At 59.3% G+C, this 18689-nt stretch overlaps 1 protein-coding gene across 1 annotated transcript in view; it reads right to left on the bottom strand.

The window, feature by feature from the left end:
* EFNB1 (ephrin B1) overlaps positions 1 to 18689 on the bottom strand; it is a 54069-nt gene that overhangs the window by 12207 nt on the left and 23173 nt on the right. Inside the window, exon 2 of the mRNA XM_075512770.1 lies at positions 9411 to 9688. Coding sequence (XP_075368885.1) covers positions 9411 to 9688 — 278 coding nt within the window. The remainder of the gene's footprint in view (positions 1 to 9410; positions 9689 to 18689) is intronic.

Genomic DNA, 18689 nt, shown 5'->3' with positions numbered 1-18689 from the left:
AGACCACTGCTTGCTTACTTGCTGGCAAGCCCCTCTGCACCAACGCTGCTGAGACGTCCGCACAGACAAGCTCTGCAAGCGCCCAACGTTCCCATCCACGCCGGGGAACACGCGCAGCCCCGCTCCCTGCACGGCTCGGGGGGACCAGGGTGCTAAATAAAGCCTTTGTCTTCAGCTCTATCCACCCCCTTCCAAAAAAAAGAGAGCGTCGGTGGATGAGAAAGGTTATTTGCACAGTCTCTGCAGTAGCCCCAAGCAGCTGGTTATAGGTCAGGAAAAAAGTGCCATGTAATTCTCCACCTGATGCTCTGCCAGAGTCATTTGTGGGCCCCGCTGGGAGCAGGAGAGGAGGAAAGCACTTATTGCGTTTTAACAGGGTGTAAATCTCTTCAGTTAGGTAGCAAAACATCTGCGACCGACTGAGAAATCTGTTGTGAAGGGGATGGAGAGGGGCCCGCAGGGGGACAGTGCCACCGCCCCGCCGGCGAGGCCGATGCCGAGGCCAGCTCCTCCTCGCACGCGAGGTGCTGCAGGGAGGGATGCGGGGACACGGAGCCAGTGCTGCCCGCGGAGACCGCAGCTGCAGCGCGGGCTGAGCTCGGGCTACGCCATGGCTGCCTGGGTGCCGGGCTGGAGGCGGCTCAGGGAAAAATCAAAGTTATCAGGGACCGGAGAGGCTGATTCATGTGCAAATCTTCTGCCTGGGAGAGCGTGGGGAGCCGAGGAGGTGCAGGGCAGCGGGGAGGGACAGGAGCTCAGGGTGCGCTGTGGGACAGCCGGGAGGAAACCCCACTGCAATTAAAGGTAAACTTTGCATAAGCATCAGGAATCTGCTGGCAGCGGGGAAGTTTACATTGGTGCAACTCCTGGCCCAGAGTTGCAAATAACCCCGCGGCCGGGACAGGAGTCAGCCCCGCTTCCACGGCGGGAGCGGTCGCTGCTGCCACGCACCCACCGGTGCGGCACCCACGCCGGGCCCGGAGCAGGATCACCCTCGGCTCACAGCGCTGCATCCCACGTCAGCCAGAGCAGGAGCTCGCCGACACCTCTGCGCAGCAGTGCCCGCGGCTCCCAGGGGAGCAAGCACGGCAGCACCCACGCCGCCCCAGCCAGAGGCCACCGGCTGCAGAGCCGACACGTCGCCCTCGGGTCCCAGCAGGACCCCAGGGAGGTGGCCGCAGCTCCCTGCTCCAGGACACCGGCACACGGACCTAATGGTCTGCAGCAACACCCCAAGTTATAGGATTTGGAGATTTCCAGTATAAGCTAAATAAGCCCCTGACCATCCAGACAAGGACGTGCCTACTTGCGGAGCGAAGGATGGAGGAAAGGGCCTCTCTGCCCCCCAAGTTAGGGCCGACCCCCGTTGCAGAGGGGCAAGCAGCCGACCCCGCTGCTCCCCGCCATCCCGCTGCGGCCGGCTCTCAATTAGCTGTGTTAACACCCGCTCCACGCTGCCAGGCGGGATCAAAGAGCACAGTCATTACACAGCAGCAGCAGAAAAATCATCATTCCTAGGGCAAAGAAACTTCAAATGGCGAGTAAAACCCATTCTCCCCAGAAAGGCAAGCTTTTAAAGGTGCCGCACGCAACCTGGGCAGCCCTCCCCAGCACAGCCAGCCTGGTCGAGAGGCGTTCAAAACACAGATGATTAGAAATTCAAGAGAGGGAAAAGGGCTGTGCATCGCAATTCAGTAAGGCCAAACCTTCTTGCACCCTGCAGGTCTCACGGGCCAAGCGCGGCGGTGCTTTTCGGAGCCCCTCTATGCTCTTGGTCTGACACCCAGCACCCGCCGTCGCGCACCCCTGCACCCACGGCCGCACACCCCAGCACCCACGGCCGCACACGCACGCCCCAGGTGATCGCCCAGCAGCCGAAGCTGCAACACGCAGCCTTTCACAGCAGGTCGGAGCTGCGGTGGTGCCTGCAAGCCTCTTCCCGGCACCCCGGCAGCAAGAGCACCGTAGGTGCAGGAGCAGTAGGATGCAACGGGGATCCCAGGGGGAAAGCCCAGGGCGAGGGTCTTGATGAAGAAGCGGTTATTTAAAAAAATATTCCAAGGAAATAGGTGCCTGCACTTATCTACTGCACACCCTTCTCAGCTGCTCCTCTACACTGGGACTTTTTTCAGGTCTTTGTCAAGCTGAAGGCTTCTTCTGCCTTTCAAGTCTCTTACTGGAAGTTTACTCTGAAAGGAACCAAGTTTTAATCTCTTCCAGCATTATGGAGGAAGCCCTCGGAGGTGACCGTCACTGAAGAGCAAGGTCCACCACGGTCCGTGCACCTGCAGCTCCAGGAGACCCCCTGGGGTCCCCGTGCCCCCCTGCTGCAGACGTGCCGGGGGGAGCGGGGGCCAGAAGGGGAGGAAGAGGACGGGGGCAGAGGCATGGCCACGGCGCGCACCACAAAACCAAAGGCACTGCTTCAGCGTTGGCCCTCCACCACGGCTGCAAAGGCAGCACCTTTGGGGGGGGGGGGGGGCAGGCAGAGTCGCGCTGCCCCAGCAGCGTCCAGGGGTGCGGAGCGGGATCAGGCAGGCGACGCACGGGTGCCAGCTGGATGTCACTCCTTGCCTGTGTTGCCCAGGCTGCACGTCACCTCTGCACATCACCTCGGGTTTCAGGAGCACCAAGGAGTTAAAGACGTTTTATTTTCTACTAAGGGGTCACGTCGGTGTTAAAGACATGCTCTCAGAAATCGTTTCTCCTGGGGAAGAGCATCCCTGGATGCAGGCAGCCCGACTCCCCGGGCGGACACAGCCCGGTGCCCGGCTCCCCGCGGCGGGGAGAGCCCTTGGCCGTGGAAGAGCTGCGGGCAGCTGCCTGGCGGGTGCAGGCAGGGGCCGGGCTGCCCAGCAGCCAGAGAGTTAAGCGGGCACCAGCACCCCTGGCCGGGGGGGTCTTTGTTGCTGGCAGGGTCTCCCCTCTCCCCGGCCCAGGAGCAGATCAAAGCGCTGGGTATTTACCTCCTGGCTGGGTGCGGGACACTGGCCCTTTCTGATAGGGCTTTTCATCCCTATTAGGGCCGTGAAAGGCTGAGCTATGAGATCAGCTGCCAGGGGCTGTCCGGGGACAGCGCTGAGCCGAAAAGGTCAGGAGGGAGGAGGAGAAGAGAAAAGAGGCAGAGGCTTAAGGGACAGGGCTCAACAAAATCGCATTTACTGTGGTCACGGTCTTCAGACAAGCCTCCAAGACAAGGAACCGCATGTTGTCTAAGGGCTATTATTTGGGTTTGACATGTCCAGCGCCCGGGCTTTGAAGTTGGGAGTGGGACACCGTTAGAGACCCGTTTGTCTCCGGTGCAAGCCCGCCGGCTCCCACGCAGCATCTCCCGCGGGGAGAGGGTCTCATCCACCCTCTGCCACCAGCTCCCAGCGGGATGGGGATGGAGGAGGAAAGGCAGTCCCCAAAACCAGACGGTTATGCCACCAGGACGGCTTTGCTTCGCCCAGACTTTCCGCATCATCACCGCAGGTATGTCGCAAGCTGGTGGGACGAGCACAGCGCCGGCCCATTTGGGTGAAGAATGAGGAAGCCGGTTAATTGGGTTTTTATCAGCAGAAGTTCATAGCTCTCATCACGGCATCAAACGGCACTTTTGCTTTCAACTCATCTTCACCAAACAAGTTGTGGGACGGAAGATGAGGAGCACATGAAAGTGGCCACATTCAAATGCAATCAGCAAAGAAAGCCAGCAAAGAGCTGGCGGGCTGACAAACCGCCCCGGGGGGCTGCGCCCGGCCCCCCGCCCAGCACGGCACCCATCAGAGGCGGGCAGCCAGCGCGGCACTCGCCAGGGCAGGAGGAACCGGGGAGGAAACGATTAAATACCAAGGGCTGCAAAAAGGAGCTCGAGCGGCTCCGCAGAGGCTCTCACACACGCTAGCATGGGCTAAAGGCTTCCCAAACTGACGGCACTTATTCTGGAAGCTGGAGGAGTACAGCCGGAAAAGCAAGTATGGGAATGTGTCCCAAAAAAAAAAAGAAGGAAGAAGGATTCTGGCAGTTGGCAGTATATAGGTGACCCCCTTCTCCACGCCGAAGCACAAGCTATGGAAAAATGCTGATGCAGAAAGGCCCAGGGACGAAGCCCAGATCACAGAGGCAGCAATGGTTTACAACAAATAATTCTTGCCAGGTTACGTCTAATTGCATCTAAAAACAGAAATGCAAGACAAGGGGTTTAAAGAAAGACTCAGGGTAATATATCTGGTCTCGCTGAATCCTGCTGCCAAAAAGCGTTAGATTGGATTACGAACGTTATTACATCAAAAATGGATTGAAGTGCTTAAAGACTAACAAACAGCCAACCTATTAGATTTATGGGGCAAACATCTACCGGGGCCTCGCTTTTACTTCAGCATTCTCATCAAATGAGGTCTCCTCGCCTTAAACCGGCTCACGGGAGAGGTGGGACACTGTGGCCGTGCCCAGGGACTTGGCAGAGGGATGGGCAGGAGATCCCACCTGGAAACCCACCACAGCACTGGCTGGGCAAGGCGCTGCCCATCACATCTGCAAACAGCTGGCCAGAGAGTACTGAAAGGCTGAGCGAGGCTTTGCTTGGGGGTCTTCGCTCTCCCGCACCCCATGGAACACAGAAAGGGCTGCCGGGACCACCACCACCACCGCGTCCAAGGATGAGGCAAGCGCGAGGCTGAAGAACACGTCACCCGAGGCAGCTCCCTGCCAGGGCACGGTGGCACCAGCAGGGCCGGGCACCGCTGGGCCACATCCAGAGCTCCTGCGTGGCGAGGAGCCGCGCCGGGAGCTCCTCCTCACGCCGCCCCGCTGCCAGGACATCGGGATTAATGCATCTCTATCTAGGCACCTCATTACCAGAGATAGTAAAACTGGAGCAAGTTCAAAGAGTAGCAGCAAATGCAATTAAGTGCTGCAGTGAGTTAGGAGGGGAGGTGGAGAGAGCAGAACCTGCACGGCTGGCTAAGCCGTGGGGGGGCTGGAGCTGCCCACGAGCAGCCCAGGAGCGCAGGCACCAGGGATGGGGAGGTCCCATTTGAGTGGGACACGGACAGCCAAGGAAGCAGAGAAAATCATCAGAAACTGATAAAAACCAAGGCTGAGGAGAAATGTTGGTATGGTCGGGCTCTCAGATGACCCACGGGTGCGAAGCAGGACCCCCGCCCCACCTCTAGGACAGCACCTTCACAACCCAGTCTTCTGTTTTCAACTTCCTATAGCCTTTTACTCCAGCTAGCCCAAAAAGCAATCGGACGGATTATTTTTAAGCACTCAGACACATTCTTCCCTCCCATTTCAGCCATTCACAAGCAACCAGCTTCTCTACCAGCTCGGCAGGGATGAAGGGAGGAGTAACCACACGCCTGCGCATGAGCCAGGAGCACCTTCTGCCTTGGTGAGGTTGGTGTGCGTGATCCAAACCTCACCGCTGATCCAGGGAACGGTGGCAGCATTCGCATCCGCACACAGCTCTGCAAGGACAAGCCACCCTAGAGTCCCCATCAACCTTTCCAGCAGCCTGTTCACCGCTTTGTGCTTGGCCAAGGAACCCCCAAAAGGACTTTATTTTGGGGCAAAAAGCAAGAATTCATTCCTGTTGGACCTCACCTTCCTACCTCCCACATAGCACAGCAGGAGGAACCGCCCGGGAGAGCCACCACCGCGTGCTTCCCTCCGTCTGCCCGCGGCGTACAGTGCTTTTGCAGGGAGGGGACGGGACACCGGGGACAGGAGACTCCTACCCAGACACCAAAGGCAGGCAGGGAGGCAGCCGCAGGAGATTGAGGACAGAAGAAACCACAGGCTGCCCTGATCCCAAAGTCTGCCATGGAGCAAAACATCCAATTCCCAAATTCCCAGCTTCCCTGCCCTCTCCGGGCCCCGTCCCAGGGACAGTGCCCCACGTCCTCCTGGAGCCCCACGTCCTCCACGAAGCCCCTGTCTGCAGCGTGGACCTGCGGGCAGGAGCTGCCGCATCTTGTTCTTTATGAAAAGGCTCAGGAAGAGGCATCAGCCCCGGGAGAAAAGATGCTTTTAACGAAAGCCCGGGGCGGGCTCGGTGCAAGGCTTCGGAGAGGATGGGGAGAGGTTATGTTTGCTTTCAAAAGCCTTTTTCATTGCTAAGCCGAGGGCTGGGGCCGTGTCCCTCCGTGATAAAAGTGGTCCTAAACGAGGCTTGGCATATCCAAGGCGAGGGCAAGGGGGGAGCAGCCCTGAATGCGGAGGGACCCCGGGAAGCCCCTTGGCTCCGGCGGGGAGGTTTTCCAGCCACCTGGGGAAGGCGGGGGCCAAGCGGCACACGTCCCGCTGCCGCCCCGCTCCCCTCCGCTTCAGCATCGCTTCCCCGGCTTAGAGCCGCGGCAAATGAAAAGGAAGAAAAAAACCTCTTTTGTATCAAGGCAAAGCTCGGGGAGAGGGAGGGGAAGGGGAAAAAAAAAAGGGGGGTGGGGGGTGGAAGACAACGTGTGGGTGGTCTGCTCGGGAGACTTTTGACTTTGTTTTTTTGGCTATTTTATTTCTTGGCAGAAAGAGCTCCTGGGGCTGCTCGGCAGAGGGTACAGCCAGATCACAGGAGCATCCTCGGCCCACCCAGGGGCCAGAGTTCAGCTGGCAGCGGCCGCTCGCTCCCAGCGCCGAGGGGGCTCGCTTCAAAGCGCGGAGGAGTCAAGAGAAATTAAAGTCAGAAACGGTCTGAGGAGGGGGCAGAGGGCAGTGCCGGCCCCCCGAAGAGAGAGGGGGGGACCCCACAGGGACGCTCTGAGCACCCTGCTCACCACATCCCTACCCCAGCCCTATCCGAGCTCCGAGACGCTGCAACGGGAGACTGGGATTGGAAAATAGAGGTTCAATAGGATTTTATGGCAGTATCTTGGGAGATCCGCCCACCTTGGGATGAAAGGAGGATTGCATTACGAATACAGAAAAAAATTCTAGATACAGGAGAAGATTCCCATTGCTGGAAGCAGAATCATATAAAAAAAGACTGGGCAAAAATGCAACGAGTTTAAAAGCCTCAGCCAAGCCTCCGACGGGATGCACAGCCGGGATTTTGCAAGCTGCGCTGTGCCGGCTTTGCCGGCACAGCGCAGCTTGCAAAATCCCGGCTGTGCATCCCATCGGGGCTGCAGCGAGCCGGAGCGATGGTGACCCAGGTGTGCTGGCAGCGGTGGAGCGGAGCTGGCACCGGCTCGAAGCCACGGGGGCCCTTGGGGAGCCACGTTTGTACTCGGCAGCGCGCTGTCGGCCGCTTGTGAAAAAGCCACCGAAAGCTACGGGCAGTTGATTTAACTTAAGCAAGAGCTTTCGTGTGAAATGCGAAGCAACTCCTTCAAACTTGTGCAATTCAGAGCCTGGCAAATCCTCTGCCTGCCCTGCCTGCAACCTTCCTGCCGGACTGCGTTGCAATGCGAGGGATCCCTGCGTTTCTCCTCCCCAGCGCTTTGTTAGGCTCCCGAGCTCATTCTAGGCAACGTATTTGCCTTTGGGGGTTATTTGCAGCCCGAGGGTCCCAGGGGACATAGCAGCAGGGCGCGAGGCAGGACCCCGCTTTCAGCCCTCGTTAGCTTGATGACCATGCCGCTGCTTGAACTTGACCCCCGAGCACAGAGGAGCCGCTGACCGAGTGCTTCAAGATGTTTGCCCGACATACAAAAGGCAGACTCATGGCTGTGCATTTAGCCCCTCTCCCCACTCTTCACCCGCTGCAGGGAAAGCTTGCTGTTGAATTAAGCCTTGCAGCAGCTGAGGGACAGCAGAAGGGCTGACCTTTCGGGGTCCCAGAGCCGCCAGGCTGGTGCCAGCCCTGGTTACTCGTGGTAAGGGAGATGGGAGCCCGCAGGGGACCTGTGCCAGGGCCTTTGGCGTCCCCAGCCCATCCCCGGGGCCCCCGGGCTTGCAGCCAGGGTCGCCTGCATCCCTGACGGCTGCAAAGCTGGTGACCCCAACTGTGCCCCGCGAGCGACACCAGGCAGATGGTCCCAGAACCGGCCAGCGAGGGTGACAGAGCCTCTCTCGGGAGAGACCGGCCCCGCCAAACGGTGACTCAGCCCTGCACAGCCCGCGGTCTCTGCCGGCACCGCCGCCGTGCCGAGCAGGCTGAGCGGGTTGTTGCGCCAGGTCCTCCCAGCCGTCGCCCTTCCTACAGCCACGCGGTGCCGGGCACGGGTGACCAGAAACCCCCGTGAGCCCCTGTGCCACCACCCTGTGCTCAGCCGCAGGAGGCAAGGGTGGGCTGAGGGCTGACCTGCCGGAGCCCGTCCCAGCTGTTTTCTCAGCACCAGGTTTATTCAAATTATTCTGCAGCAAAACTAGAGGCAGCTCCAGCCCCGGGGAGGGCTCGCTGGGGAAATTCAGGCCGGCAGCACCACGGCACCGCGCTACGGCAGAGCAACTCCTGCCCCCAGCTGCCTGCAACATCCTCAGCACCCCCTCTGAGGGCAAAGATTTCAGGCTAAAAATACATTGTTTACCGACTGGAAAGCACCAGCTCCCACGGCTCGGCGCTCGCCTCCCACGCGGGCGGCTGACCTCTGCGCCGGGCCGCTCGCTGGCGAGCCCGCGGCACGTGACGGCGAGGGGAGAGATGAGCCACGTGGCCACCGTGCCCTTTACCAGCTGCTCCGCCGCGGGTTCACACGCGATGCGCCAAGCCAGGCAGAAACAGCGAGGGTGAGGAGAAGCCGAGCAGGGGAAGAGCAAGCTGGCAGGCATGGCCCAGCTCCCCGGAGTCCTCCCTCCATCCACGCCGGAGCCGGCACAGGCAGACACATCCCCGTGCAATGGTCCCCTGCACGCACAGACCACAGGCTGAGAAAATTCAGCCCTCCTTCCCTCTCCCCTCCATAAAGCCACGCTATGCCGAGAAACAACACGAACAAGCCAGTATACAGAATTTTACAGCCGTTTAGACCGCAGCAAGCACTGGGCACTACCGGCAGCTCCCCGCTGCCGGGGCTGCTCTCGGAGGAGGGAGGAGGACGAGCATCTCCTGGGTCACCGTTCTTCCCGATCCCGACTGCCCCATCGCGAGCTCCCCAGGGCAAAGCCCTACAAGAAACGCCTTGCAACACCTCCAGCCTCCGAGGAAGACGGCAGCAATATAAAGCTCCGGACGTGACGGTGCTTCAGACACGTGCTGCCCTCCGTGCCAGCGCTGACCCCGGCTGGGGGACACGCTCCTGCTCCCGGCCGCGGGCAGGGGCAGGGCAGGGCAGGGGGCACGAGGCACAGCACAGCAGCCAGATACAGGCCGGTGACCCGGTCGGCCAGCGACACATTCCTCCCCCTTCTCCCATCCAGCGGGAAATATTTTCCGTACGTGTCAGCTCTCTGCACCGGCCAAGTCGCGAACAAGCGCCTGGCGACACTCTCCAGGCCCCCGCGGCTCCCCTGAGCCGGGGACAGCGGCGAGGAAGAGGAGGGCGACTCACATGTGATGAAGTAATCCTGCTGCCGCTTGAACTCCAGGCCCATGTAGTTGGGGCTGAACTCCTGAAACTTGATGGTGAAGCGGATCTCCTGCTCGGGCCGGTTGCACGTCACCAGCACGTTGGGGTCCATGACGGTGCTGCAGGCATCTGCCTGGTCCTTCTTCACCAGGTACAGCTTGTAGTACTCGTAAGGCTTGGACGGCTCCGCCTTGGGGCAGATAATGTCCAGTTTATCCCCAATCTCCGGGTAGATGACCAGCCCCTTCCCAGTCATGAATCTGGAAGAGAGGAGGGCGAGAGGTTAGCCGCACGCTCCAGCGCAGGCAGCGGGGGCCACGCCAGCCCGTCCCACCCCATGCAGAGCCCCGCTTTCACACAATTTATTTCGTGCTTAAACTCTGCTGCTTTCTCTCCACAAGATGTTTTTTGACACCAAAATAAAGTTCTCCTCTTCCTTCACCATCGCTGCACGTGCAAGGAGCCGGTGCAGGCTCCCACCAACAAAACCAGGGGCTCGCTTGGTCCGGTCCCCGCTCCCCAGCCCTCCTGCCGCGACGAGGGTGAGCACCCTTCCCGAACCCAAGCCTGGCACCCAAAAGGGAACGGAGTCTTCCCACAAAGGGCTGCGGAGCAGGCGGGCTGGAGACGCCGTGGCTCTGCCCCACAGCCAGGCAAGGAGCTTTCTGCAGGGACAGGCGATAATTAGGCATGGGGAGAAGTCCTGACAATGTGGCGCGGGGAGGGATCCCTTCCACGCCCCGGCTCCCCGAGGAATTCCTGTCCTTAAATGGAAGGGAGGGAAGCATCCTGCAGGACAGCTTCTACCAAGCCAGGCTCAACGGCATGCCCAGGAGCGTGGGAGGACCGGATGGAGAGGAGCAAGGAGGGAGGAAAGCTATTTGGGGCTGGAAGGCAGGGCATTGCGAAGAGAAGGCAGGCAATATGCTGATAATTAGCATTCGGATTTCATTATTGTGGAGCAATACTCCGATTTTTTTTTTTTTTTTTCAGCATGAAGTGGAGGATTAGGGCAACAAGGAGGGAAGCAGCAGAGCACCTACTTTGATGTAGGCAACGTAACGCGTTCTTGATGGAAGATAAGGTGGGAATGGATGTTCCTGCAAAGTTATCTCTGCTGCAACTCCCCCGTGTAATTTGGGCCTGGCAAAAACCAAAGCGTGTGCTTCGGCAGGCTGCACGTCCGCAGCTCTCCCTTCCGCTCCCAAACACGGCCGGTCCCTGCCCCGTCCCACCCCAGCAGTCGGACGGGGGGACGGGGCCATGAGGACACCTTCTCCCCCCAGCCAGCTGCACCGGCTGAGGCTGCAGGCACCACGGAAGGAAGATCAAACGCACAAGACCAACCTGCTCCGTGGCTCTGGTGCAAGTCTTAGCAAGAAGCCACGGAGCTGAAACCAGCGCCTGAGCAGCCCAGGCTCCAGGCCTCCGGCTCTGGGAGCCCCAGCAGATCTGCACGCTGACCGACCGGGCTGGGAGGAGGCAGGCGGAGCCCGAGCCCACGCACACCCCGATGCCCTTGGCAAGGGCTCCGGAGCTCGGTGCCAGCTGCAGCAGCGGGAGGGACGGCCAGGACAGACAGACAGACATCAGCTGCGCCTCTTTGCCAGCTCACCGGGTCGGAGGGAGCAGCCCTCGCCCAGCCCCAGGAGCGGAGGCAAGGCACGGGGACAGCGGGACAACCTTCACCCACGCTGCTCCGAACACGGGAGTTGAATTCGGGCGGGTTATCCGCCCCATCCTCCCTGCCGGCCGCGGCTCTGCCTCCACCACGCCGGCTCCAGCGGTACCCAAAGCAGCACCATGGCCACGGGGCACCAGGCACGGGGGGACAGTCGGGATCATCCCAACCCCAGCACCACCGGCACGGCGGCTGCGCCTTTGCCGTGCAAGCTTGTGGGAAGCAATTAAGTTTTGTGAAAGTCATGACTTCTGGAGGAAGGCGATGGATGCAGCAGCCTCACAAAAGAGCAGGAAACTTAACCCCTAAACGGCCCGCGCGGGCGGCATGCTCGCACCGCGCTGCCGGCATGGCAGAGCCCGGCTTCGCCTGCACGCTACCAAGTAGGTCAGCTGGCCCCCGGCCAGCACGCAGCTTCCAAAGCCTTGGGAGCGATAAAGGCTTCCCTCACCCACGGCCGGAGCCCTGACGCAATCCCAGGAGCCGCGTAGCCGGAGATGCAAAGGAGCCCCTGCCCCTCCCTCCCCTTGCTCACCCTCCCCGCCCCGCGCCAGCCCGCAGACATGCAGCGCAAGTGAACACTTGCACGCTCGCTCACGGGTTCCCACCCCGAGAGGCGGCTGGATCCCACACTCGTTTCTCCACGGCTGGGCTGAGTCAGAGGCTTCCTGGCACAGGGCTCCCCAGTGACTCAAATTCCCTCCTCCAGCCTCTGCCAGCTCCCTCCTGCCCAGAAGATGCCAAACAGGAAGCCACAAACAAGTCCAGCAGATGTCTTGCAACGCCGGAGCGGGAGGAGAAGGCTCCTATCCATCCCCCATCTCCATACCGGGAGGACCTATCACACCTCCTTGGCCAAAGCCTCGGCCAACACCTGCAAACCGACCGGTCCACGCGACACCAGCCTGCGCTGACGGCACGGTTGTCTGGGATCGGGTCAAGCTGATTTTTAGGCAGGGGAGAGGCCGTAAAGCAATCAAGGGATCTGAGAACACCCCAGCACCACATCCTGCTGGCACTTCTTCACGCTAGAACATTCAGAAAGAAGGCCTATATGTGTTTTATTTGTTTTAAGGATAAAATGACGAGCCGTATTTCTCCTATGAACGCTCAGTCTCAACTTCAGAAGCACACAGCTTCTGCCTGGGAATTAGCCCAGGAACATTTCCCAGCTCTCCTCCAACAACATCCAGCAGGACAGAGCTGCCGGCCAAAGCAGGCGGCCCTTCACCACGGGCAGAGGCAGCGCCGCGCGCGGGGCTTTCGGGGGTGCTCCCTCCGACCGCTGCTCCCTGCCCGCCGCATTCCTGCCCGCACACACACGTTTTACCCTTTGTCCTCCAATTTCCCTGATTTTTTCTCCTCCATTTCCCCCTTAGTGTCCTCCCTCTCTTCTCTAAAAGCAGGGCTGTTTCCCAGCCGAGAGACCGGGCAGCACGAGCGGCGGTGAGAAACCCCTGAAGTGTAACACCTCTCTCATTGCTCTTTGAGCTCTTAACCGTACATTGAGATTTTTTTCCCCCAAAATATGTTGTTTTGTCGCAAGCAATGGCTTGTGACGGCCGTCCTAGGGAAGACTGACAACGGTTCCCATCATGCGAGAGGCCAGTTCTCCAGGAAATTCTCCTTTAAAATACAGAAGGTGAAAAGCAACATTTGTCACACGAACAGCAGAGAAAAAAGATGTCCAAAAATTGTCGCAAGTTGCCCATACACAGTATTACAGCAAGTTCTGGGTATGAGAAATTTTACTTCAGAAGGACCGTTGAAGGCAAAAAAGAATTACGCTCTTGACTTATCTTTACAAGGACACATCTTCAAATTTATCTTAACTGGGAAGAATGAACAGATCTCCTTTTAAATTAGCAGGGAAATTCATTGTGCCCTCGGAGCACGTTGCTGTACTTTGGGGGGCATCTGCTGTATTCCCCATGCATCGCAGTCTGATTTCCCTGCTTTAAGGTGGGGAGGGAAAAAAAGAAAAAAATCAAAATTCAGCCCAACCTTAACGCTGAAACTAAGACCGACGCCTGCACACCGGCGTGCTCTGGGACGCGGCCCCAGACACACACTCCATCAGACAACTCCAATTTGGGTCCAGCGCAGCGGCAGGGCACCAAGGTTATGCTCCAAGCCATAACCTCCCGAAAGCCCAGTTTCCGGCCCCGCTCCTGGGACATGAGCAGACCCCTGCCCACAATCTGCCCCGGCAAGCCCCGGCTCGGCACGGCCGGGAGGCAGACAGCCCCGCCACCAGTGCCGCACCGGTGAGCGCCCAGCGCTTTCGGGGCTCCGAGCAGGCACCCGGCACCCCAACCACCCACGGCACCCGGCGGGGTCCCCCCACCGCACACCTTCCCCCCCAAACCACCCTCCTCCACCTCTCCCGTCACTGGGAGGAGGATGGCAGCTCCGGCTTTATTTATTTAGCGTTGGTACTACCACCAGTTAGCAGCTCACGGAGAACACCTCAGCATCCTTTCTCCTGGTGTCAAAGGCGGTGGGAAAGATTAACTACAGCCATTAAAGGTTAAAAAAAGAACTTTTTGCTGGTGCTGCAAACTGCACCCGGCTGAGCAGAGAGTGCCAGGCGGGGAGCGCCGGCCTCCGCTGTGGTTATCGGCAGCTTCAGCACTTAAAGCCCCTCAAGGTGATTTTTGGGTGGCACCTGCGGCTGCCCACCCGCAGAGCCGTGCCGGCTGCCGAAGAGCATCCCGGCCCGGCGTCCCCACCGCTGCACCCCTGGCCCCCAGCTCCCGGCCCTGCAGGTTCCTTGGGAGCGATCAGGTGGCGGCGTCCAATTTCCTCATTGTTTCGGGAGGTGTTTTCTGATGGGAAAGGTGAAAAGGGTATTTGTGAGCCTTGTAAACCGATTCCTCCGAGTTGGGTAAACAAGGGGAGCTCTGTTGGCAGCGGGATGCTGGGATGTGGGAGCAGAGAGACGGGATTAAAGAGCAGCCTCTCCCCTGCCCCGAGCTGGGGGGGACGCTGGCGGGGACCCCCAACCCCCTGCGGACCGGGCAGCCTCCCTCGCAGCAGCACGGAGAGCTCAGGGCTCCAAAAAACTCCAGTGGGACCTGATGGAGTGACCTGGGGGCTACAAGTGGGACCTGCTGGAAGAGCCATGGGCTCGGCCGGAGCCCCGTGTCAGAGGCAGCCATCCTGGCATCATGGAAGCGGTTTGCTGGGAGAAGAAGAGGAATGGAGCGGTAAGAGATGATAATCCCCCAAAACATGCAGCAGGGCTGCCGAGGGTCCAGGGATGGATCGCAGCCCTCATGTCCCCGGGCTGTGCCTAGGCAGGAGCTGAAGCTGCAACCGCAGCGCCGGCGTGTTCCCCGGATGAGCAAAGACCGATCCCGGTCCCAGCTGCCCCTTCGGCTCAACCCCGACACGGCCGGGCACAGACCCACCCGACGGCTCCGCACACCGCGGATGACCGGGAACCCTGCTGCAACCACAGGCAGAGAGACCCTGGTCCTCCCACCAGCAGCCGGGAAGCTCACACCTTGGCTTTGAGGAGGAGCAGCCGCGTGGGAAGGCGGTGGGGCTCCTGGCAAACCACCTGCCAAACCACAAGCCCAAGGCTTCCCGGGCTGGCCCGTGGGACATCAGCCATGCCGAGGAGCTCTGGCAGCACCAGGGTTCCTGCAACCGGCAGACCCCAATGGGCACCGCACGGGGATGACCCGCTCCATCCCACCGCTGCTAGAGGCTCAACAAGCCCAGGAACACGGGGTAAGAAGGAAAACCATGCAAGTTTGGTTTGAGCAAGCTCAGGACTCATGTTGGGCACGATACCTCCCTCCTCCACACACACACACACCATGCAGGCTCCTCTTCTGCACGTGGGCATGCACGGGCTAGCAGACTGGGTCACGGTTAAACATGGACGAGCTAACATGTTCACTGCAATAGCTGCAAACACAAGTGTCCTGCAGATAAGGTATCCGGCACCTTTACAAACATGCTAGCAGTCCTTAAGCTCTTCCTTAGGGAGAACATGACTGGTAAATTGCTGGAAAATGTAATTTTTTAAAAGAATGGGTTGATGCATTTTCCAACAACCTCTCTCCCCGCAAGCCCCGGCGCTCCTTGCACCACGTGAGCTATGAAATCTTTGGGGCAGCATCACCTTTCCCCATGTCCAAGAAACACGATGCACCTCACCTTATTCCAGGCTTTGCAGAAAACAGAACAACATTTAACAACAATCTCCTCCTTGGAGAAGATGCTCTAAAGCATTAATGCTGACATAGATATAAGATGACATATGCTAAATGCTGTTTTCTTCAAAGAAATCCAAAAATAACTGGATCTTACAAGGAGGACGTCTACTTCTGGCAGTGAAGGCTGCAGGAAGGCTGCCGATGCCCGGCAGAGCGAGGCACTGCGAGAGGAGGGCAGCAACAACCGAGGTGCATACCGTGTTTTCCAGTACGCAGGAGCCGTGTGTTTTCCTGGCGTCTGGGCAGCTGAAGACCACGTTGGCACAGCTCTCCGTACCAACACAGCGTGTGGGTCCTTCCAGCAGGACCACAGCTCACACCAGCTGGCAACCACCTCAGAAAAGGGACGGGAAACGGCTCTGCAAGCTAAAGAGATCCAGTAAAAAAGCCAAAACTCTATGTACAGACTGGGTGTGTTCTCCTGGAACACACTCTGAAACCTGCGAGAGCTTTGCCGATGCCCAACTGCCTGCAAAATTAAATGCCTCCCTCCCTCTGTCTCATTCCTACTCGCTTTTCTGGGACACAGCAGCACCGTTCTGCAGCAGCTGTCCAGGCACAGGGGACTCTCTCTGCCCAGGACACTCGGCCACCGGCTAGAAGAAATGTCCCCGGAGGAGTCCTCCAGACCCCCCGATGCCGCAGAGCCAGGTCATGCTCCAGCCATCAGAGGGTCCCTCCAGAGCTCACGTCGGGCCCGCTCCAGAGCTCCTCCGGTGATGCCCAGGCACCTCTGCATTTGCCAAAACCCGCATTTTCACCAAGCAAGAGACATCAAGGGGTTGGTAGCAAATACCGGGACCTTACTTGGGCGGTACCTTCACAGCACCGTGGCTGAAGTCAGGCAGCATCATCAAACACGGACAACCGCACGGTCCCCTGTGAGCTTGGACCGAGAGCACCAGATACCCCGTTTCATGGGGACGGGGCGGGTTTTCCCGGCGATACCCCAGGCAGGGCTGGGCTGCCCGCAGACACTGGTGCAGCAGCGGGGGTCCCCGGCCAACCCCACGGGACCCCGCACCGCCACCCAGCTCACCTCCCCTCTCGAGAGCCGAGGACAATTAAAACACAGGAATTACATACTTAACCCAAGGGCCCACCTCACCCCAGTACACCGTCCCAGTACACCGTCCCAGTACACCAGCAGCATCCACAGCCCTTTCCCAGAGGGGCGCTGGCGCCCAGAGACACAGGACCCTTTCTCCTTTCCGACTCCTCTTAAATCCCGCGGGAAGAAAGATACCCTGCAGATGAAAGTTAATTACAACTTGAATAAAAAGGTTCCCTGCTCTCCTCTGCCTCCCATCCATATCTGTCGCCTTCTCGCTTGTTCAGTCGAGTTATTCGTCACCGCAAGAGAGGGCAAATAGGAGCACGCGAATCCCCACACTTTCAGATCCCACTTCTTTTACGTGCTCTTCTATTATTACTCTCCTTTAAAAAGAGCCTTTGGTCTTCTTTAACCCCCTGCTAATCTTCGTATGATTATTTTCCTTGTTTTTCTGCAGACCTCTTCTATTTCTGCTGCATCCTTTCGGAGCCGAGGCGGTCAGCACAGAACCCACCAATTTCAGGTAACTCTTTCTGAAAACAGCCCCAGATCTCCTTCACTCCTTTGGCCTCCGCTGCTCAAAGAGATATTTTTCAGCTATTCCCGCTGGCACCTTCCAGCCCCCCCAGCTCCTCGCCGTCCCCGGGCAGGGGGAACCGCCTCTGCCGAGCCCCCGCGGCCGCCCCACGGGGCCGGCCTGTCCCGTCCCCCCTCCCCGATGTACTCTAAGGCCCTTTTTCCACATCTCGGGTTTAATGAGGCCCATTCAACCCTCCCAAAGACAAAAGGCCCTTCTCGTTTCCAAACGGATTTACACGACGCATCAGTGAGGCATAAACGGGTCGCCATGGCAACCCGCACCCTGACCCCCCCCCCCACACGGGGATGCCATTTTCTAACTCCACTGCTCCCCAAACCCCCCCTGGTGCTTTACTACCAGCTGTAAAGCTCGGCACAGGCTGGTAAAAACACCCACCCCACCCAAAAGTGACCCCCCCCGCCCCCAGCTGCCAGGGATGCCATTTTTTGCGATGAAGTTAAAAGCTGCTCGAGCCAGTGCCGCCCTGGTGCAGGCACCCCGGTGAGCTCTGCATCGTGACCGAGTCCAGGTCACGGTCAAGCCGGGGTTCAAATTAAGCAGAAGGCAAGGAAACACCAGCTGCGGGAGGGAAATGAAACCAAAATACCCTTTTCTGCCCAGAAAGAGGCACGATGCTCAAGATGGCGCAGGCGAGCCTGTGCTCAAGCCCCAGCCCCAGCGACTCGGCTCCCAGCATCTCTCCACAGCGAAGCCGGTGGCTTTGGCGATGCCAGGAGGCCCCTCCAATGCTTCACAGACAGCGTTAGTAACCGCCAGCCTCGTATTCAAAGCCTCGTACCGTAACTCTCCCTAACCAGCTTCGATCGCTAAGGCCAAGTGAGCATCTTGCTCACCCAGCGCAGAGCTGCCGGTCCCGGGTGGGAAGCAGGAGAGATCCCATCACGGCTCTCTGAGCTCGGCTCAGAAGTTGCACAGTCGCTGCTGTAACTCTGAAGACCAAGCCCGTACAAAATGTAAAAGGGAACGGCCCAGTTATACCTGATTAGTAAATGGAGAAAGACCAGAGAGAACCTGTTTTACCATGAAAACACATACAACTGCAGCGTCCTTCTGCAACGGGAAGCTACGAGGAGGACCAAGGTTCCCACTGCAAACGTGCAGCTTGGAGAAGGGTCTGGTCTCCAACGCAGACCTCTTCTCCTAGGGGAGAAGGAATACAGAGCAACACCGGGCAAGGGCTGGCTCAAAACTTCACCCGCTACCACCGCCCAGCATGTTTCCAGGAGCAGAGGTGCTCTTCAGCCAAAAAAGCCACCCACCAAGCAGCAACGCAGTCCCTCTGTACAGATCGGGCTTTTACTGGCCCTGCACCAGATGCCACGGCGGGGGAAGTCCACGAGGGACAACTAGCAGAGGTCACCAGGGAAAAAGGACGATCCCCACAGGTCTGCTCTGCCCTCTGCGCCGGCTTTCCTGCCGCCAAGCTCAGGAGCCTGCTCCGCGCCCAAGTGCCTTCGGACCAGGCGGTTCCGGCAGCGGTTACACCGGGGTTATCACCGACCAAGACGAAACTGAGCAGAAGAGGGCTCCAGCCATCAAGGATGCTGCAGGAAACAGGGCAGCAGCCGGGCTTTGGTAAAGCAGGCATGGGTGTCGCGGTGCCGGCCACACCTCGGCGCCCGTGGCCGGCGGCTGCCACCGCAGCCGGCGACATCCCTGGCCCCACGGCCGCCGGCAGCCAGGGCCGGCCCCGGTG

This window comes from Mycteria americana, chromosome 10 (assembly GCF_035582795.1).
Source record: "Mycteria americana isolate JAX WOST 10 ecotype Jacksonville Zoo and Gardens chromosome 10, USCA_MyAme_1.0, whole genome shotgun sequence".
NCBI classification, from domain to species: domain Eukaryota; kingdom Metazoa; phylum Chordata; class Aves; order Ciconiiformes; family Ciconiidae; genus Mycteria; species Mycteria americana.
The sequence above is the reverse complement of the archived record's forward strand: the minus strand, read 5'-3'. Positions and strand labels throughout refer to the sequence as shown.